The sequence below is a fragment of the Acomys minous genome (assembly GCF_964271855.1).
Source record: "Acomys minous genome assembly, chromosome: 3".
In the NCBI taxonomy this organism is placed as follows: domain Eukaryota; kingdom Metazoa; phylum Chordata; class Mammalia; order Rodentia; family Muridae; genus Acomys; species Acomys minous.
In genome coordinates this window covers 1,819,878-1,841,464 of record NC_140485.1, presented here as the reverse complement: position 1 = coordinate 1,841,464, position 21,587 = coordinate 1,819,878, and the positions used below count along the sequence as shown (strand labels likewise).

At 47.8% G+C, this 21,587-nt stretch overlaps 1 protein-coding gene across 5 annotated transcripts; it reads right to left on the bottom strand.

Annotated features, from left to right (window-relative positions):
* Window positions 1-407: 407 nt before the first annotated feature.
* On the bottom strand, window positions 408-4,935 carry FOXA2 (forkhead box A2). 5 transcript variants are annotated; one of them, XM_084775476.1, is made up of 3 exons: window positions 4,862-4,935; window positions 3,528-3,597; window positions 408-2,506 (listed from the first exon to the last, which is right to left on the bottom strand). In XM_084775476.1, the coding sequence occupies exons 2-3, from the start codon at window positions 3,594-3,596 to the stop codon at window positions 1,190-1,192; spliced, it is 1,386 nt and encodes a 461-aa protein (XP_084631602.1). In that variant the 5' UTR covers window position 3,597; window positions 4,862-4,935; the 3' UTR covers window positions 408-1,189. The 5 variants fall into 5 exon arrangements, with proteins under 5 accessions (XP_084631602.1, XP_084631601.1, XP_084631600.1 ...); XM_084775475.1 differs by having other exon boundaries at window positions 4,532-4,923; XM_084775474.1 differs by having other exon boundaries at window positions 4,678-4,923.
* Between the last annotated feature and the right edge of the window lie 16,652 nt (window positions 4,936-21,587).

Sequence of the window (21,587 nt, the reverse complement as noted above, 5' to 3'; positions counted from 1 at the left end):
CCCTGTCTCCAATCTCTTTAATAAAAATACAGATATGGATAAAGATGCTGGTATGGTCCAGTCTATCAGGGACTTATGTGTTCTGTCATGTTTTGTAATATTAACCTCAAAATTTAAAAAGTGACCATGAAACACATTTGATTTGTTTCCTGATGTAGTTGCTGCCTTATTTAGTGGTTGTCACCCCCCCCCCCACTCTGAAGTGCATTTAAGGAGGCAAGATGGAGGTGTGGCTAGGTGGGCAGATGCGGGGAGTGGGAAATGTTCCTAGGACTCACTCAGCAGTGGCACTTACAGGAAAATGCATTCAACTATGATATTTAAATAAAATGTTGGGTAAACAGCAATGCTGACCCCCCAAGCCTCCCACAAAAACCTCTCAACGAAGTCCCACTTCCCTCCCATTTCCTTGCAATAATTCATAAATCCATTTAGGGAGAGAGGGAAAGAGGGAGAGAGAGAGAGAGAGAAAGAGAGAGAGAGAGAGAGAGAGAGATGAAAGAGAGAGACAGAGACAGAGAGGAGAGAGAGATATGAAAGGATCCAAGGGGTAAAACGGGCAATAACACTTTAATATAGATTTGTGAAACTCTGGCCATTCCAGCCAGAACACACATTAATAAGCCATAAATAAAGCACGCAGAATCCATAAATTAAATCAGACCCAAGACCTGGATGTCACCATGTCCAGAATGGGATGCATTTTTTTTCTTTCTCCTGGTCATTTACACCGGACTCTTACATTAATTTTTTTTTCTCTTTTTAAACATCAGTACAGCCCTCTGGTTTTCTGTTAAAACTACATGGTTTCACACCAAGTCACTCACACAGTTTTTTGTTTGTTTGTAAGTCAGACTTCCCTGCAGCAACAGGGAACAAAAACAAAAATCAGAACCTGCAGATGCCTTGAGAAGCAGCAGTCTACACAGTGGAAACCAAAGGCTCCTTTAAAACAAGTTTATATATTTATATATATATATATTTCCATTTCCTTCCCTATTTAGAATGACAGATCACTGTGGCCCATGTACTTAGGGACACAGACAGTTAGGTGAGACTTCTCCCTTGAGTCCTGCAGTGTGGCGGCTACTTTTCCCTCAAAGCTCTCCCAAAGGCTCAACTTCAACCTCTCCTCTCCCTAGGCCTTCTCCCTGGTGGCCAGAGCTAGCAGGGCCTGAAAGCCATCTTCTTAGGAGGAGTTCATAATAGGCCTGGAGTACACTCCTTGGTAGTAGGAGGTGTCTGCGGCCAGGGGCGAGGCATCCAGGCCCGCTTTGTTCGTGACTGGGCCCATGGCCAAGCTGCCTGGCATGGGGGAGCCATAGCCCCCGGGGTAGTGCATGACCTGTTCATAGGCCTTGAGGTCCATTTTGTGGGGCTGGTGGTGGTGGTGGCTGTGGTGGTGTTGCTGCTCGGAGGACATGAGGTTGTTGATAGAGAAGGGGTGATTGAAGGCGTAATGGTGCTCAGGCTTCAGGTGGGCCTCTGGCGGCAGGCCCGGGTGGTGAGGTGGGCCCAGCAGGTGGGCTGCAGCCTGCTGCTGCTGTTGCCCAGGCGAGGGCGCCGGCTCCGGGGGACTCAGCGCCGAGGCTGGTGTTCCCTTCAGCTCGCCCAGGCCGCCTCGCTTGTGCTCCTGACATGGAGAGGCGCTGGAATGGGGGGACTCGGTGCCCGCTGGAGTCTCAGAGGCCGAGCCCGCGGCCTCCCCGAGCTGAGCTTGCGAGGCCTGGGTCACAGCAGCGGTCTTCTTGCCTCCGCCACCGCCAGCACCCGCGGCAGCTTCCTTCAGCGCCAGTTGCTTCTCACACTTGAAGCGTTTCTGGCGGCGCAGGTAGCAACCATTCTCGAACATGTTGCCCGAGTCAGGGTGCAGGGTCCAGAAGGAGCCCTTGCCAGGCTTGTCTGGGGAGCGGGGAACCTTGAGAAAGCAGTCGTTGAAAGAGAGAGAGTGACGGATGGAGTTCTGCCAGCGCTGCTGGTTCTGTCGGTAGAAAGGGAAGAGGTCCATGATCCACTGGTAGATCTCGCTCAGCGTCAGCATCTTGTTGGGGCTCTGCTGGATGGCCATAGTGATGAGCGATATGTACGAGTAGGGAGGCTTGGCGTGTGTGTAGCTGCGCCGGTACGTCTTGGGGTCCCGGGCGCGGCTAAGGCCGGCCTGCCCGTACATGGGGCTCATCGAGTTCATGTTGGCATAGGGGCCAAGTCCACCCATGGCTCCGGCCGCCTGTCCCCCGAGCGGGCTCAGGCTCGGACTCAGGTGCGGCCCCATGCCCGCCACACCGGCCGCTCCGGCTGAGCCGCTCATGCCCGCCATGGCGCTCGCACCCGGGGACATGCCAGCCAGCGATGGGCTCATTCCAGCCCCCACATACGACGACATGTTCATGGAGCCCGCGCTCATGTTGCCGGAGCCGCTGCCCATGGCAGCTGCGGACATACTCATGTAAGTGTTCACGCCGTTCATGCCCAGGCCGGCGTTCATGTTGCTCACGGAAGAGTAGCCCTGCAGACAGAGCCCGGGGAGGAGACACAGGTTAGCACCTAGGCTGAGCTTGCGGGACCCTCCTCCCACCCACCAGATGGTCCCAGTCTCCGCTCCTTCGCGGAGGCCTCCGGGAGTCTCTTTGTTTTCCCGGATCCTGGTCCTCCAACACCAAGTCGTCTGTCTGTGGCTCAGAATGAGCAGGAGCGGTGATCGCCCCCCCCCCGGGTCTAACGGGCTGCAGGTCTGGGCTAGAGGCTCTCACACCTCACCCAGATTCTAGAACATCGGTGTCCTGGATCACCAACAAGTCAGGCGCCCAAACTTTATTTTACTCTCCCCTAGGGGCACCCTAAACCCGCTGCCCAGCAAACTGAGTCAGCACCAAGGTCGGAAATATCCATTGCTATCCCTGGTCGCCAAAAGCCACCATTGGAACGGCACTGGGGCTGTCTCAAGTGGAAATCGTCTCAGTGTTCCCTAGTCTGGACCTTTGTCCCGGGACCCCACACCGTAGTCAAAGGGGATTGAAGCTCAGTGCCTGCGCAGAGTCCCCGAGCAGCTGGAGGCATAGCGTGGAAGGGACTGCCAACTCGGCTAGGAACTGTTAGTGTCCCGGCTTCGTAGCCACAACTTTCTTTCTCTTTGTCCACTCGTCTTTGACTCTTTGCCTGCACCTCTGTCCCCAACTCCTACCCACCTTCTCTTCTCCAGCTCCCCACCCCCTCGCCAGCCGACCTCCCACCCCTCCCCAGCCGCGCGCTGCCAAACATAACTCTGTTAGGATAGTGCGTGGCTCGGCCACGAAGAGGATTTGGAGGCGCCGCAAGTCAATATTTGATCACAAAGTTAATATTATCTCAAGGCTAACAGTGTGTCGTATAAAAAAGAGACCCATTTGAGTCGAAGGAGGGCGGAAAAGGCGGCTGTCCAGGAAGGCTAGAGGTGGGGGGGCGGCGGGTGCCCGTGAAGGGAGCGTGCGAGGCTCGGGACGCTGAGATAGCTGTCACCCCACTTCTCCCTGGCGAAGGCAAGCGCTTACCTCCGGCTCCGCGTAGTAGCTGCTCCAGTCGGATGGCTCGTGCCCTTCCATCTTCACGGCTCCCAGCATACTGGAAGCCGAGTGCATGGCGGTTTAAAATTTAACAGCCACAACAAACGACCAGCAATCAGCCCCCACCCCCACCCTCTTAAAAAAAAAGTCAGCTATGGCACTGTCCCCTCCCTCCCGCCCTCTCTCGCGCTCCCTCTCCTTCTCTCTCTCTCTCTCTCTCTCTCTCTCTCTCTCTCTCTCTCTCTCTCTCTCTCTCTCTCTCTCTCTCTCTCTTTCTCTCTCCCTCCCTCCCTCTCTCTCCCTCTCTGGGCACCACTTCCTCTCTCTCCAGCGGCCTGCTGCGGGAGGTAGCTGGGAGTGGGCGGGAAGGTGGCTGGCGGAGGAGGGGGCCGAAGAACCTAGGAGGCCGGAACTTGAGCCCTGCCGTCGGGCGTGCACTCGGTCGCCGCGCTCCCGGGGCTGCCGGTGCAGGCTGAGGGCTGGCAGTGCCGAGCTGCCGGGAGGCGGCGGGAAGCTAGCGGCGCGGGGGCGGGAGGGGGGAGAGCGAGAGGAGGGGGAGGAGGAGGAGGAAGAGGAGGAGGAGGTGTGGACCGCGCCGCGGACAAGTGCCGCAGTGACGTGAGCGCCTGGTGATATAGCGCGGCGCGCTGGCGCGGGCCTCCAATCCCTAGACCCCGGGCAGCACATTTGAATAATCAGCTCACACTTAGGTGAGAGGAAGCCGGGGCTAGCGCTCCGCACCTGCTGCTCCGTGCCCAAAACTAGCCCAGCTCCCGCTGTCCCCCACCCCCATCCCATCCCCGCACTCCCAAGACCCGGACGTGCTAGCAGGCTCGCGGGCGCCCTGGTGGAGTCCCTTTCTTTGTGTCCACGGGGAGTCTTCCGTGGTCCCAGAGACCTGGGATCAAGCCACCCCTGGAGAAGCTTAGGACTCCGGCTCCCGCCCCGCCCCTCCTCATCGACTTGAGGTGCGTCAATCCGAGGGCGCGTACCGCCTGGGTGCCCCGAAGAGCCGAGGCAAGCCAGATTTACTTATCCCGGGTTTCCTCCCTCTCAGTGCACATTCCCTGTCAAAACAACAAGCAGGTGACAGCCAATTTGCAAAGCGCTGTCCTATTTAGAAAAACTGTGTACACACCTTTAACTCGCTGGCCGCTGCTCCGGAGGCCCCTCCCTGTTACAGTTAAGTCCCAGAGCGGCCTCAGGAGGCGCGCAGGACAGACTTGATGTGGCCGCCTTAGCTGTCAACTACCTCCAATCTCTTTCTGTCTGACTACCCACCTCAGGCAGCCAGGACAGCCCCGCTTAGCTGCAGCCAATACCTGGGAGGCAGCGATTTGCCTCTGACATGCGGACCTCCGTGTTTCAAGGTTACTTTTCAGTTAAATCCAAGGTGCCCACGGTATTTCGTAACTAAAACAAACAGGGCAGTAAGTGGGGGTAGGGTAGGAGGAGGGAGAGAGAGAGGAGAGGGAGGGGGGTATCAATAAATGGGTCTTATGGGATGACTTCAAGAGGATCTGTGTTCTCCCTGCCTGCCAAGGCCACGACTGTTTTATAAAAATTTAAAATTTCAGTTTTTCTCTTCCGCTTTTGCGTGTCCAAAAAAAAAAAAAAGTCATTTGAGCGGTGTGTCAACTGACACACCTTTAATTCCAGCATTCTATAGGTAGAGGCAAGTGGATCTCAGAGTAAGATAGGCTGGCCTGGTCTACAGAACGAGTTTCAGGACAGCGAGAGGAACCTTCTCTTGAAAAACCAAACCAAACCAAACAAACAAACCAAAAAACCCCAACAGAATATGTCATTTGTATTGTTAGCTACTAGGACCAAGGCAGGCCAAGATTTTGGAGTGGAGGCATGTCTTGCAGGCATTTATATGTGCACACTCTTGGTTCTGAGAATGTGAGTGGGATGTTGGGATACCATCCCCAACTCTTCTCCCTCAGAGATGAAGAAATTAGGACAAAGTTGGCCCTGGCTCAAATCCAGATGTTCTGAGTTCCCTGTAGTGGTAGAAGAGTACAGACAGAGGTGGCCTGCCCTGGGGTGAGCTTAGAACGTGGATCCTGGAAGAGGAGAAAACTGAGGGGTGAACCAAGGGGATTGCTATATATAGAAAGAGGCCTCTTGACTCAGCATCCTTTGGACTAAAGATGCAAGCATCATCGGCAGTACCCTTTGCTGCTGAAACACGCACAGCGTGTGGACAGTTTGTAGGACAAGTATTCATAAATCACCTGAAGGACTGAAAAGATTCCCCAGGAGCAAGGCCTGCTTTCACTCTGAGTAGTCAATTTAGCGTCCTCACCGTGAACACAGGGAACCCAGGGAGATCAGATCCCCAGCATCTCCCCGCAAGGCCCACAAGGATAGTGGGCCGTCCATAGACTTGGAAAAGAGGGGTGCACAGTCGTTTGTTTATAGAAGTAACTGTTTTTCAACATCAAAGCAAAAAATGCACACACACACACAAATACACACACGGGGGGGGGGGCAGGAGAGAGAGACGGGGCGGGAGCTCTTAAACAGTCAGCACTCCTGTCTGTTCAATATTGGGGTTCAGTCAGTCAGTCAGTCTGTCTGTCTGTCTCTCCTATCACCCTTCCCTGTTGAATGCCAGGGTGTTTGTAAGCTTGCAGGCTGCACTACTATTCGTACTCCTAGTTGAGATGGAGTCCAAGAAATTATTGCTCGTGTAAAATTAGCTACCAAGAGCTGGGAGAGTAGATCTGCAAAGCATGCTTTCCTCTGTAGAGCAGACCTGCGAGTTCCCACTATCACCTGAGGCACTGTGCCTGCTCAGATCTCGGGATATCCTGGGGCGCTAAACTCCAACTTCTACAGTGACAGCGCGCCCCCTGTTGGCCGTGAGGCTCGGGGTCAACCCTAGTACTGCACTGTCTTTAGGCTCCAAAGCGCGCGTCTCCTGCCCCAGGGCACCTTCTTCTGTCCCGACACCCCATCTCCACCCAAGAGCACCTCCTGGAGGTCCCTGAAGTTATGAGCAAAGCAAAACCCACTTCCTGTCTCCCAGCTCTGAGAAAGGGTCGGTCTGCGCATGACGCCACTTGGAATATTGGAGCGGAGGTGTCTACGACTGACTGACTATCCAAACACCTAGAGCGGCTGGCTTTTTGTAAGCAGCGCGGTAGCCCGGAGCCCGTGGGCAGCGAGAGCTAAGGGAAACATACTGGCAGCCTTCTCTCCTCGCGCCTCGGGCTTTGCATGCTGTCGCTCCCGGTGACTCTTTCACCGGTCCTCCGAGGAGATGGTGCGATTTCTAAAGGTTTATTCAGAACCCTGGCACCAGAACTCCAGGCTGGAATGCTGTAAACTGCCCCAGGTGCCTCTCTCCAGGAAAAAGTTCTCGGGAGCTCTTGCTACACACAGATGTCTGCTCTGATCCCCGACAGTCTAAATCTCACCTGGGGCCGAGCCACACAAAGCGTCCCTTTGCCTGCGCCCCTCCCCTTTCGCCCTTTCTCAGGTCCAGCACAGCGGCGTGTAAAGCCTCCTTACAAACCGGCCGCTGCTCCTAGGTTTGTTTTTTCTCTGGACGTCGCGCCCGCGGCAAGGGGCCCCCTCTGATTTGGCCTCAAATCTTGGCTATCTTTGCTGTCGCTGGGGAGAGATTGAGATCCAGTGTCCCTTAGCAAAACTGCTCCCCAGAGTTCTCTGCCAATGAAACTAAACAGAACTCAAAGTCCTCTCCCCGGCTTAACGCTGTGGAATTCTTTGGGTGAGATCCCAAGTCTCAATGCAGAAAATCTGTACAATATGTTGAATGTAACATTTCACTTTTTTATGGGTGTGTTGTTGTTTCTGAAGTTTATTTGTTAAAAATCAGACACACACACACACACACACACACACACACACACACACACACACACACACACACAAGAGCAGTTTGTCTACCTAGCACTTGTGCACACCCTCAAATACTCTTGTGATGGTTAATTGGCTGCACTCTTTTGGAAAAAACACAGAAGAAATGTCCCTCAAAGTGAGGTGGGACAAAAGCAAGACTTTGAGTTTAATAAGCTGTCTTGTCTCCTGTGGCCAGATCTATGGAAAAGAAGAAACAGGCACAACAGAGTAGCTATAAGACAAACGCGAAAGTAAAACCCCCAATGGGACTGGGGACGCAACTCAGTTGGAGAATGTGCTTTGCGTGAGAGTGTCCTCTGCTTCATTCTGGTTCATCAGAAAACAAAACTAACCCTGACGAGTTTTGGGAGGTAGAACTATGAGGTCGATGCATGTTTTTTTTTCTGCAGCATACTGATGCCATTTAATATATTGTTTATGTTGCACCCCCTTCTATTATGTTATGGTGAAAGACAGTGAGATTAGTAACTCTCATGTTAAGAAAATCTTGGAAAAAATAATGTGTATAAGATAGTCACCCATTTCTCATTCTGGAACAATGAAAAAATAAAAAGCCTTCATCCAAACTGTTGTTTCTTTTTTCTTTTTTCTTTTTTTCCTTACTGGTGTCTGCCGATGGACTCTGATCTTCTGAGAGAGGAAGTGAGGAGCTACTGGTGGCAACCACAGCGAGCGTTCCCAGCCAGCACAGCCAGCACAGCCAGCACAGCCAGCACAGCCAGCACAGCCAGCACAGCCAGCACAGCCCCGCTGCAGAGCACGGCACAGAAGACCACGGTCTTGTTAAGGTTCATCTGAGTCCGACACACAGATCCTCCTTTTTTAAATGCATGTAGAGTTTGTTTAAAAGGCTGAGTTCTAGTCATGGAGGTTTGTCGCTTATGGGCTGTTGAGTAGAGCTCTGCTCAACTTTGGACTTAGCAATACTGACTGAGCAATGTGGGAAGAGAAGTCTATGCTGAAGGGTGCTTAAAATAGGAGTGCCTGTGGCCCTGGGCGCTTTTCACTCATTTGCAATCTATTCTTGGGAGAAATATCATGTATCCCTGCCAACGAGGTGAACTTCATGAAGGACAGCAGCCCTGGGAAATCACTCTGGCCATTCCTTTTCTCTGTGTTACTTGGGTAGCTGCTTTGGAAGAAACCTCTTTGGCTCTGTGGAACCACTGATGACGTATGGAGTAAACATGTCCTCCCAGTAAGGAAGAAGCAGCAAGGCACTAAGTGATGTGGAGACCTGGCACAGGGCAGCAAGGCCTGGGGTCCAAATTTGAGGCTAGGGAAGTTTGTTAGCATCTTTGTTGCCATTTCAAAGTCTTACAGGGGCTTGGTTTAAGCACAGAGTAGCTGCATACAATTTGTTTCCATATTAACAATGACAATGGAAGGGGAAATTATATATTCTTACCCATTTGGCAGATATTTAATGAGCTCTGACTCTATTCCAGGTGGTGCAGACAGCAAGAATTGCCACCTATATGTAGAAACAATCCTGATTTCTTAATTTTCTTCCCCATCAGAACTTCTAACCTTTTACTGTTTTGGGGGTTCTTTCCAGCAATGATTCAGGAGCTTTCAAGTGGAGAAAAACCTACTTTCTACTATTCAAAACTAGTTCTTTCAGTTGTCAAAAAAATAGACTAAATTCAAGGTAATGGGTTCTCCCCATTTTGAGCAAAATCAGCAGGACCGGCAGGGAAACCAAGGGCTCAGCACTCCTGTAGGGAATACAGCAGCAGATAAGACCTGACAGGAAGTGGACATGCAAAGAGCAATGCCATTTCCAACTCTGTCCCCTCACCATATATGGCATCAATCTTTCAGGTAACAGATGCTACATAGCTACCTACTGGTGTTTATTAGGGTGCTGGGGTTTTTGGGGTTGTTGTTTGTTCTTTTGAGGTGTTTGTTGGTTGTTTGGTTGGTTACAGTGGTTGAGGAGACGGTGCCGTGTCTTGTACTCAGAGCCAGGATGGACAAATACCCAGTTATTGAGTGTATGTCCTTCTAGCCTTGAATTCTGGGTTTAGGTAGATGTACTGCTGCTCTGGGGCGGTATTGCCTTGACAAACTTGTCAGGTCTGACAAATACGGCCTTTTTCTTTTTTTACTTCCTTCCCTTGAGACAAGGTTTCTTCATGTAGCCTCGGCTATCGTGAAACAGCCTCGCCTTGAGATCTGTCTGCTTCTGCATCATCCCAAGTTCTCAGATTAAGGTGTGTTCTACCACCCCATGGCTTCCCCACCACCACCTGGCAAACGCTGGCCTTAAGAGTTTGCGATCCATGCATCTGTATCACTGTTTCAGTTGGACTTTTCAAAAAGAATTCCAACTGAAGGATGGTGAACCAGCCCTCCCATGACACCTTCTAAGGGGTGGTACTAAATTAAAGCTATAGGGCCCCACTGACACTGGGCTAATTAACCAGGGTTCGTTCTCTCTCTCTCTCTCTCTCTCTCTCTCTCTCTCTCTCTCTCTCTCTCTCTCTCTCTCTCTCTCACACACACACACACACACACACACACACACACCCTTAAGCTTTTATGTGCACAGGAATCCCCTGGAGATCTTGTTAAAATGCAGATTTTGCTTCAGCAGGTAGATTTTTGCATTTCTTCCAGATGGGTAGAGCTGCTGGTCCAGTGACCACAGGTGGTCTCAGCCCTGCCCGGACAGGGACTGTTTCTCTCACTGTTCCTGCAGTCAGTCAGTCCTAAGCAGATTGTGAGGTGTAACTTGATAAAATGAAAACTGGAGGCCCCTCTTCAGTTTCTGGCTACCTGGCCAGTTTCTCCGCTACCTGCCTTCTTGCCCTCCTGTGAGCCTCCTTTCAGGGTCCCGGTGGGTGGGTTCTGCAGAGCATCGCCTGTCCACAAACTGTGGAAAAGGTCCCTAGGTATCCCAGCCCCTGAAGCAAGTGTTCCAAAGCAAAGCCTCCCCACAGTGCATTGTTAGCTTGCCCACATCCCCCTACTACCTGACTCTGTTTCTTGGAGACAGGGACCTCCCCGGTTGGCTGGAGAAGACAGGAATCTATGGCAATTATCATAGGCAACACTGATAGGTCTTTTCCAAGTATGGAGAAAAGTGGAATCCAAGCCTCAGCTGTGACCACATCAGCCAATGGCCACAGAGAGACTTCATTAGCGTTCTTCTGTAAGGAAGATGCCTAGGGAACTCAGGTGGACCCCACCCTGAGGAGAGGCCAGGGGTCCTAATCTTCATCCTAATATACATTTAAGGATCAAAATGCAAGGATCAAAAGGATGGGAAAGTGACCAGGAAGTCTTTTTTATCGAGTTTTCAATGAAGTTTGTCTCTTCACCTTAGAAAGATCTCAGACTTCTTTTGAAAGCTACTAGGGCTAAGAATGCTCACTCATGAAGTGGGACACGATACCGAGCCCACACCACTTGCCAACACGTGATAAAAGAGCTGAGAGTCACTTCAACTGAATTCCTAGACATCACAGTGAATTTCTATTAACCTTGACACACCATTCAGATATTTTCTAACAACAAGAAAGAATAGTTGAGGAACTGGAACTGAAGTCTCGGGAGTGAGGCAAACGGAAGGCTTGAGGCTGCTGATGGCTTCTGTTCCAGCTCTGTCATGCTCTCCGAGTTAGTGGTAAGACCGTCTTCCCATTGTGGAAATCAAGACTGGAGCGTTCCTTCTGGAAAGGGTGCCTTCCTTTCAAGTCAGAACATTCATAAGGGACACACACACACACACACACACACACACACACACACACACACGCACACACACACACACACAAAATACCTTTTCTGTGGGTGAAGTCTTATTTATTTATATAATGCTTTTATATGCACAAAAAGAGCTAATGCAAAGCACTGAGTGACTTCACCTGCTTCGTGGACTGGGGTTATTAAAGCCAGGAAAGACATTACAGCAATCTACTTTTCAGACACTCAGGTGAAACTGGGCAAGACGTGCAAACCTGCTTATTATCTGTATTGTTTCCCGTCCAATTATTAAATCACTCAAGAGGACATTTCTCTTGGTCTAAGAGGCCTGACTGGTCACACAGTGTGATGCAAGTGCTGGGTTGTCAGCACTCCTCTTCATCAGCGGAGGCTCTGTGATTAGGTCTACACTTTCAAAAATCCCTGGGGTCTAGCTACACCTTTTAAGTGGGAAACATGTATCCAACCTTCCAAATCTCCATATAAGGTGCTGAGTGGATGCTCATTGTGGAGGATGCCTGCCTGGCCTGGTGGGAGTGTCAAAGTGGGCATTCGCTCCCCAGGCTTCATAGTCAGACCAATAGGACTCGGTAGATACTTCTCTGTCACCGTTTATTCTTTCCTCTCCTTTGGCATGTTAACTGTGGAAATATAGCCTTCATTTTTATCATTTTAATTCCTGTATTCCTTCTCTCAAATTCTAGGGCTCTTTCTAGGATGATGTGTTGTCATGCACCAGTCTAAAGAATGATATAAATGCCTACAAAGTCATAGAAAGATCAGCATTTTATTTAATGTTATTTATTTGAAATTATGTTATATTTTATATAGTTATATACAACAAATATATTATATTATACAATTTTTAACTATAAATTATTATATAAGGCATACATTTATATAATATATAATTTATGTTATTTATAGTAATGTCTACTATATACAATACATAATATGTATTATTTTTATTATTATAGTTACTTATTTTATGTTGGGTGCTGTGGATGGAACCGCTAGGCTTGTGCACACCAGACAAGTTCTGTGCTGCTGATCTCTGCCTTTGTAACCAGTTTTTAATGAAGTGTCAAATAGTCTCAGAATACAGCTAATTTGATTTTAAGAATAACAAACCTGACTTTGTCACTACACAGAAAGATTCTGAAGATTACATGCCAAAAACTGTCGACACTGGTACGACCAGAAGTTTGGATTTGGGAATAAAGGGACGGGGCTCTCTCACCACTAATTAATTTATTTATTGCTATCTGCCCACTTTTTTTTACTTGCATCTTTTGTTTTTGTAAACAAAATCAGAGAAACGTGGGCTTTGCCCTTGAATAGCTACTATACCGCACACAGGCATTTCTGTCCTTCGTTAATCAAAACCTCCCCTGAAGTGTCCTGCTTCAGAGAAAGCGAGCAAGCCTCTCTCTGGAGAAACATAGCTTCTATTTTTAGGAAGAGAAATCAAATTATAAGAAGTTAGGTTGGGAAAGACGAAGCAGACTCAACAGCTCTGACCCAGTTTTGGAAAGGAAAGATGGTGGCCAGGGACGGCTCTAAAGGATCAGCGAGCCTTCACTAAATTAGTACCTGTGACTGCAGAAGAAAATTAAATATAGAAATAAGTAGAATATTAAGCAGCCTGTGGTCACGAACAGCAGGGATCACAACACGTCCAGAAACAAGAAGTGTGGGGTTTGGGGGGCTCTTTTTGTGTTGCATGCTGGTGAGCCCTTCAGTCATGACCGCTTGAATTTGACAATGACCCTTTTCACTGATCCTGTGTGTGTGTGTGAGTGAGTGTGTGTGTGTGTGTGTGTGTGTGTGTGTGTGTGTATACTTGCTAGTGCATGTGAATATTTTGTATTTGTCTTTATAATTGAACGTCTAAAGGGAAAATTTCATTCATCTATTACCATCCTGCCCTCCAAGTAGAAAAGAGACAAAGAGCAAACGGATGCCCACAGTGTTAACTTTGGAGACCTCTGTATGGCTCTGTTGGGTGTTTCTAGAACACGTGCCTATATGTACTGGTCCTTTGCAACAGGAAGTTGGGTGAGATAATATGCTTTGCCGAGATGAGGCATGCAAGTATAAACTTGTTCTGTCTACTATAAATGATGGGTGGGATACAGGACAGATACACATAACTGTGATTAAAAAATGCATAATTTACTTGCGTGCACTAGTTTGACTTGGCTAGAGTCAGCTTACAACAATTCTAGACCACCTGCCTTTCAAACTTCTGTTGATGAAACTTCTGCTGATGACTCATTGTGTGTGTGTGTGTGTGTGTGTGTGTGTGTTGTGATAGCAAATTGCTACACTAGACTTAATAAACATGAGAGAAATAAGAAAATAATAAATGTTCCCATTCATCTTGCATGGCCAAAAGTGTAGTCTTTAAACATATGGTTCTGTTATAAATGTTGTTGTTTGCATTAGGATTTGAAGCCCACCCCCTTGCTGTGGCTGTGATGCCTAAAACCTAAGACACTGCATACACTAAGAGGTGAAAGCACATTAGTTCTTGCAAAGAAGCTTCAGTTTTCCCAGTTATAAGGCAGACAATGGCAGAAGTCCATTGGTGCTGGTGAAGACAGAATGATGTAAGGCTCATGAGACACTTCAGCCCAGCGTCTGACATATTGAGGGCTCATGAATGGCATGCTTGCTTTCCTCTGTGAGCTCTCCACATGTGACATGGAGCTAAAATGCATTATATTTCATGATATGTGTCCTCAACAGGAAAAACAACAACAACAAAAAACCCTAACCCCATTTGATCAAAATGCCACTACATATTCTCTTCATGAAAAGATTCTCTTCATGGATAATCTTAGAAGCTGTGCTGAGAACCTAAGCTGTGCTGAGAACCTAGGATGAGGACAGCTCTGGGATTAGCAAACAAGTTCTGAACAAGTGCTGGTTTCAATTCCATTGCTTTCTTTATGGTTGAAGATTAAATTCAGCATTTTTTTTTCTGACATTTACTTGCAACCTCCTCCTATTTGCAACTCTTTCTTTTTTTTTTTTTTTTTTTTTTAAGATTTATTTATTTATTACATATACAGTGTTCTGCCTGCATGTACACCTGCACACCAGAAGAGGGCACCAGATCGCATGATAGATGGTTGTGAGCCACCGTGTGGGTGCTGGGAATTGAACTCGGGACCTCTGAAAGAGCAGACGGTGCTCTTAACCGCTGAGCCATCTCTCCAGCCCTTGCAACTCTTTCTAAATGCTTCATGGTGTTCTGCAGTGTTCTTGTGCCCCTTCCTGAGGTCATGTGGTCTTAGGATACCACGTGTCTGAATGTTTTGGCAGTTCCTCTCAATCTTTGCCTTTCCTTTCTAGAAAAAAAAACCTTCCAGCTAGGCTCTTTAGGAAACCTGAATCTGCAAGAAGCCTCCTTCATACACTTTTCCAGAAAGGCCATCAGCCGCCAGAGTCAACTGATGTCATTTCTTGTGCCCACTGCTAATGACCAGCCTTAGGGGCTGCTCTGAGTTCAAAGCTTTTTGAGGATCCACCCATTAGATGATGAGGCTGAGGCAGGAGGATGCTGGCTAGAGGTGAGCCTGGTTTACATATGAAGACCCTACTTCAAACAAGCAACTATAATACATGTACACATGCATGCATACATACACACACGTGCACACACACACATACACACACACACACACACACACACACACACACACACACACACATGCAAGGAAGAGTTCACTTGTTAATAATCTTCCCACTCAGATTTTAGTGGTGGGAAAAGCTCCCCTTTGTTATCTCATGAGAAAGCATCTTTGGATCAGCACTCATTCAGGACATTGCTTGGAAATGAAGAAGTCGGGACCACAGCACATTGCTACCAAGAGAAGATGTTTTTTCCCCAAAAGCCTCACTCCACTCTTCTTTTTCTTAGGTGACGCTGAAGCATACCTATCACTTTTCAACTTGCCTTCTCACCCAAAAGTGTGTCTTGGTGCCTTTCCAGGTAGACCCATACAGAAGGACCTTGTATTTTAAGTTGCACTACAGCACGAACGACCGATAGATCTTTAGTCATACAATCACCGTCTCTGTCAAGATCTCAGGACTGGAGAATGAGTGGAGGAACAATAAGCATGTGATTTGCCAAGGCAGCACTTCCACCTCCATCCTAAGGTGGTGAGAAGAGTCAGGGGAGTCCTGATCCACGAGGAGCCATCTTAAGTAAAGTCCCACGGAGAAGAGCTCAGACTGATCCCAAAAGGTTGTCAGGATGGTAGATGGGCCTCAAACCATGGCTCTTCATTGGTTAAAGGCTCTTGTGGGACCAAAGACCTTACCTGTGCCAGACACTTGGAACTGTCTAGGTGAATGTTGTTGAAGAGCAATCTCTGATGAATGACCATAGCAAGCACAGCTCTAATATTATCCATGAAGAGAATCTTCACTCACCCTATACCATACCATGTAAAAGCTCTACACTGGATGGCCCTCACCCCTTTCAATAGTAGCCTCAATTGTCACTATAACCTTGGCCTTCGTTTGAAGACATATCTGTCTGTGTTCTTGTAGTAGCCCAGGCCACATCTATCACTTGTGAAATAGCCATGTCCCTAATAGATTCAGGATTCATGGGTGCCCTAGATGCATTCAAAGAGTCACTGAGCTGGGAGTGGACCAGACAGGAAGACAGCCACCACATAATGCCAGATCTTAGCAGCAAGGTCACGTGTCCTTCAGATAGCAGCAGTTGTTACTGGTGCTGGGCTGGAAGGGGTAGGTGCCTCTTGCCTGTAGGCTGGTAGGAAAACTAGCCTTCAAAGGAAGGGTAGGCATTTGTCAGGCTGAAAGGGGAGGAATGAAAGCCCCTCTTGTGGAAGAAAATGTCTGTTCAAAGGCGTGGAGGCCTCTCAACTGCAGGTGCTGGAGAAAGAGCTTCCTAAGAATGCTGGCCAACTGTTAGGAGACTCAAGGGCCACCCAGAGCAGGCTGAGGCTCTAGGCTTTGGTCCCCCTTCTTGAGTGATGAAATTACCAGCATGGGAGATAAGCCAGGACAGATTTGGAAAGGCTCTTCCTTGGCAGGGTGGTAGGAAAAGAAGTTGGACCTAGGGTTAGACAGAAGGTAAGTCTCTGCCTGGGTGGACACAAAGGAACCACTGTACCAGCTACCCTACCGTGAGGATTGTAGACCACAAACTATCCTCAGCTAGCTGCCCCTCAGGGACCATCTCAGCTCCAGACATGAGTGAGGCCCTGGATGTTCCTGGGTGACCGCCCACATTCAGTTCTGAATCCTGAAGTAATACAGAGGGTTGAGTACCTCAGCCCAGCTCAGGCAACTACAGAAATGCACAGCATGTTAAATGCTGACTTAGAAAGACACCAAGACACACTTTTGGGGTGAGAAGGTGAATTGAAAAGTGATAGGTATGCTTCAGCGTCACCTAAGAAGAGAGGTTGCCATCAAGAAAACCACTAATTCAGGCAGAGAAGGTGAGTTTCCAGATGGAACACTCTCAGGCTTTCACTAGGCTCAAAGGGAGACGTCCTGGTTCTAAAGGAAATTGATCTCTGTGGTAGGTTAAGCCTCTAACTAGCTCTCCTGAAAATTCCAAACTAGCAGAGACAAGAAAAGATCAACTGAAATGAAAAGGTGAAACTGGAAGTCAAAGATGTGTGTTAGTTTTGGCTTCTCCAAAAGTACAGTGTTACATAAGGATTTGAATGTAAGCATAAGTTTTTGGCCAGGAAAGTCTAGAAGGGAAGTAAGCATATGAGGTAGGAAGGGCAGCCAGTGAGAAATGGGCACAGCGCCAAGCAGGAGATCACTGTGGACACTGAGGCTAAGTTATGCCAGGGCCCCTGGGAAATAGAGGACAGTAAGCTCCTGGGTTGTCTCTACTGAGGGAGGGGAGGAGTATAATTTTGAGTGTGGGCTCCTGTGACCCTTCACAGCTGCTGCTGAGGGCCTTAATCTTCTAATCTTTCTAGTGCTGTGTGAACAGGGCAAAAGTCATAGTCAGACAAATACCCTCAACCGCAGAAAATATGGGAAACCAAGATCCTTTTCCTTCTTCTTCTTCTTTTTTTAAAAAAGGTTTTATTTATTATGTATACAGTGTTTGAAGGCCAGAAGAGGGCATTAGATCACATTATAGATGGTTGTGAGCCACCATGTGGCTGCTGGGACTTGAACTCAGGACCTTGGGAAGAACAGCAGAACAGCCAGTACTCTTAACCTCTGAGCCATCTCTCCAGCCCCTAAGATCCTCTTCTTAAAGATCCAGTTTCTCCATTTCCTGATGGAAAGTGCTTAGAAAGACCTTTCAAGCCCATGTTCCTTAATCACAGGACAAGGATAGACGTTTTTGAGTTGTAAGGTTTAAATGTGGCTTTGCTTTGGTTCTTGAGTAATGTTTTCGAGATGGCTGGTATGCCAGAGAGACACAAGCAGGAATACAATGGTACTAATATCACCATGGGCACTGGGTCTCAGAATTATATTCCTTAAGTGGGTGGAGGCCACCAATCCCCCTCCAACTCCTACAAGATGGAACCAATCTTTCACACTGGAAGTTTTAAGTTGATGGGTCACAAATCACCTGCAGCCATCAAAAGTTTTTCTCCCAACACCATCTATGAATATTAAAACAAATTTTGCAGAAAGCTCTGAACCCAGAAACAATCTTCCTCGGGTGTTAGCAGTGTGAACATTGAGGCCAGTGTCACCCAGCCTCTCAGCAGTGGGAAACAGACTGGACAGCAGCACTTGTCCTCATCGAGATGCTTCTGAGCACTCAGATCCGTCACTGACTGGAGGCAGAAAAGCCCATCCTAAGCAGAAACCCTTTAGAACTATGAACTTTCCGTGTTCAGTGCCAAGAGAGAGGCTGAAGCACTGAGCTGCAGTGAAGTTTGTTACCACCAAGAAGGAAAACCATTTGGCTTTGCTTCTAGTTTTCTGGTGAGGTGGTTGATCTGATGTGAATGAGAAATAAAGATAAAAATCCCCATAGAAATCTTGGATCTGCTCCCCAAACACTGAAAGGCTAGAAAGGACAATAGCCTGAGGGCCCAGATGAAAACAGACCACAGAGGAAGCAGCCACAATTCCAACCTAAGCACTGTTGTGCAAAATACCAGGCCTGACGGTTCTCACCATGTGTGAAGGAACACCCCATTTCCAGGGCCATGTCCACAAAGCTCTGATGGAATTTCTCCCTTCCTTGCAAAAACTCTCACTTCCCAGGCTTGGATTTACTTTTTAACCCCAAGCCTTTGATTAGATCCCCATGAGGTTAACGAGACCTTAAGCCACTCAGAAGACCTTTCAGAATGTGCTCTCTCCCTCCTCTCCTCCAACCCTCTCAAAGACCGCTTCATCCGTGTTTCCTATAAGTGAGTTTTATGTCTTCGACATTAATCACTGAAGCTATTAAAAACTCGGTGACATCAGAAGGGCTGCTTCCCTGAGTTCATTGAGGATGGCATTGGGTAAGTAGTCATCTAGTTGAAAAACACACACACACACACACACACACACACACACACACACACACACACATATACACACACATGTGCACATATGCGCTTTGTTTTAGGCTTTATGATCAGAGCATAAAAAGAAAGGGCTGAGCTTTTGATTCCTACTCTATTCCATTCTGAGTACAGCAACATTGAAGGGATTTTCGTGTTTAAAGTCATGTTCAGAACAACCCAAATAATGAATTCTCCGGGGCCGTGTACAGGGAAGTAGCTATTCATCCTGATGGCTGAGGTCTGCTCAGGGGCTGTGTTCTCCTCTCCGGGAGACCTGACTGGACTCCAGCGCCCAGCAACAGCCAATCAAAAAAGCACTGGAGCAAGGCGGCCATCTTGACTGGACTATAACGTGTCCTGTGGTCTGTGTTGCTCCTACAGTGTGTCCTTGCACCTGGGAGAGCCGTGGCCCAGCTTATTTAAAACTTTACAAGAAAAGGTGAAGGCAAGACAGTACTTAATGTTGAAACGGCTGCTTGTAAAATGGTTCTGTTAGCAGGACCTGTCTGGGGAAACTCAGCTTTTCTTTCTCTTAGCCTTGCTCTTCTGCACCACCGTCCCCCTGAAACTGTGTCAATACGGTGGGCAGGACCCTCTCTGTTAGGCAATACCTTTGATGTCTGTCCCCAAGGGTCCTTCATCAGACCCTTGTCAGACATTCCTTCTTTTAGGGTTCTGTCAGTAAATACCCCTCCCTGAGGCTTATCACATAGCCTAACAGGTGGTTTAAACTAAAGGTGTTCATGCTTGAAGATAAACAATCAGTGAGTGGTTGACGATATACAGGTCTTATTGGGGAATCTACTGCTGATCTGCAGATACTAATCCAGCCACAACTCTAGAGTAGATGGGAGAGGGTCTCTCCAGGCTCCACCTGTTGCTGGGGAACTATTGGCAATTGCTAGCTTCTGGGGGGGGGAGGGGGAAAAGAATCATTCTTTGTTGTTGTTGTTACTGTTGTTTTGTTTATCTTCCAGACAGAATTTCATTATGTAGTCTTAGATGGCCTGGAACTCATTATGTAGACTAGGGTGGCCTTGAACTCATAAAGATCCACCTGCTTCTGCCTCACAAGTGCTAGGATTAAATGTGTACCACCACACCCAGCCTCTTCCTTTTTTTTTTTTTTTAATGTGTAGCCACTAATAGATTATCCATGCTCCAGTGGATAGGCCCATATCCATATGCATATGGCTAGCACTAGTAGGAGGACTTAGTGAGTTAATTTAAAAAAAAGAGAGAGAGAGAGAGAAGTGGGAAGGACATGGGAGCTGGAGAGATGATTCAGTGGTTAAGAGCACTGGCTGCTCTTCCGGAAGGCCCAGGTTCAGTTCCCAGCATCCATTTGGTGGCTAACAACAGTCTATAAACTCAGGTCCAAGAGGTCTAATACTCTCTTTTGCCTCCTCAAGCACCAGGTATATATGTATCACACATATATAAATTCAGACAACACACACGCACACCCTTTTTTTTGAAAGGGACATAAAGTTGGGAAGAGATATTGAAAGATGTTTGGGAATTCTAGGAAAGAAAGGGGAGGTGGTGTTGGTTATGTTATGATCATATTTTGTTGCAAATGCATGAAATTCTCAATAATAAGGAAAATTTAATATTTTTAAAATTGGTGACTCTCAGAAGTAAAGAGCAAGAGTAGTAGAGTCGAGATCTTGCTTTGTCTTTGATGCTGTAACTTTAAGACTGTAAACTCAGTAACACCAGGTAGGTTCCTAGCCTCCTTACACCTCAGTTTCCTCATCTCTCAATGAATAGAATTGGATTTTCTTCCTCCAAGTATCAGGGAGATCATACCTGCCATGTCCACACTGAGGACTCACAGCGAATCAGTGGACAGCATTAATCACTACCTGTGAAATGTATCTCTTTATATTGGCTATGACATGGTATTTAAAAAAAAAAAAGAAGCTTGATGAGATTTAACCTGATTTGTTTATTTTAAATTTTGTATTGTTATTGTGTGGATGTGTGATGGATGTGTGGGTGAGTGCATGCCACAGCCCATGTGTGGATCTCAGAGGACAACTGTGTGAAATCTGCAGTCTCCTTTGGCCTTTTTCTGGGTTTGAAGCTCAAACTCGGGCCATCAGGTTTGTGTGACAAATGCTTTACCCACTGAGCCATCTTGAATGCCCCTTCACAGGATTTAGATGAGTTCTGATTTGTACCACAGGCAATGTGTACCCAAGAAACCTTCTCGGGGAGGAGTTTGGAGATAATGCCATCCAAGGAAGCCTCACATCCTCCGGCCCACTCCAGAAAGAGAAAAGCAGCCACAGGTAGGTTTATGTTGGGCACAGTTAATATTTCCTCCAGTGAAACTAGATGTCTAAATGTTTCATTCTAGGCTTTTTGTTTGTTTATTTGTTTGTTTGTTTTTGTTTTTGTTTTTCAAGATAGGGTTTCTCTCTGTAGCCTTGGCTGTCCTGGACTCACTCTGTAGACCAGGCTGGCCTCGAACTCACAGCAATCCACCTGCCTTTGCCTCCCAAGTGCTGGGATTAAAGGCGTGCACCACCACTGCCCGGCTCTGTTTTCATTTTCATTTGTGCATGTATAACATATGTGTGTATGTATGTAGATTCACATATGTGTAGAGGCTAGAGGACAGCCTTAGATGTCATCCCTCAGGTGCCATTCAATTTTCTTTTTGAGACAGACTCTCTCACAGGTCAGGAACTCACCAAGTAGGCTAGGTTGTCTGGGCAGCACGCCCAGGGAGGTGCCCTCCTCCACCTCCCCATTGCTGGGATTACAGTCATGTGCCATCATGATTATAATCATGTGCCTTCTAGAGGTGGCACTCAGGTCCTTGTGCTCGCAAGAAAACACTTTCCTATCTGAACTATCTTCTCAGCTTCTGAGTACTGCCTATGCCAGCCATCACTGT

Coding starts and splice junctions, on each gene's coding strand:
- FOXA2 (XM_084775473.1), bottom strand. CDS start 3,614: ATGCACTCGGCTTCCAGTATGCTGGGAGCCGTGAAGATGGAAGGGCAC. Junction 2,507..3,527: donor GCTACTACGCGGAGCCGGAG/GTAAGCGCTTGC, acceptor CTCTGTCTGCAG/GGCTACTCTTCCGTGAGCAA.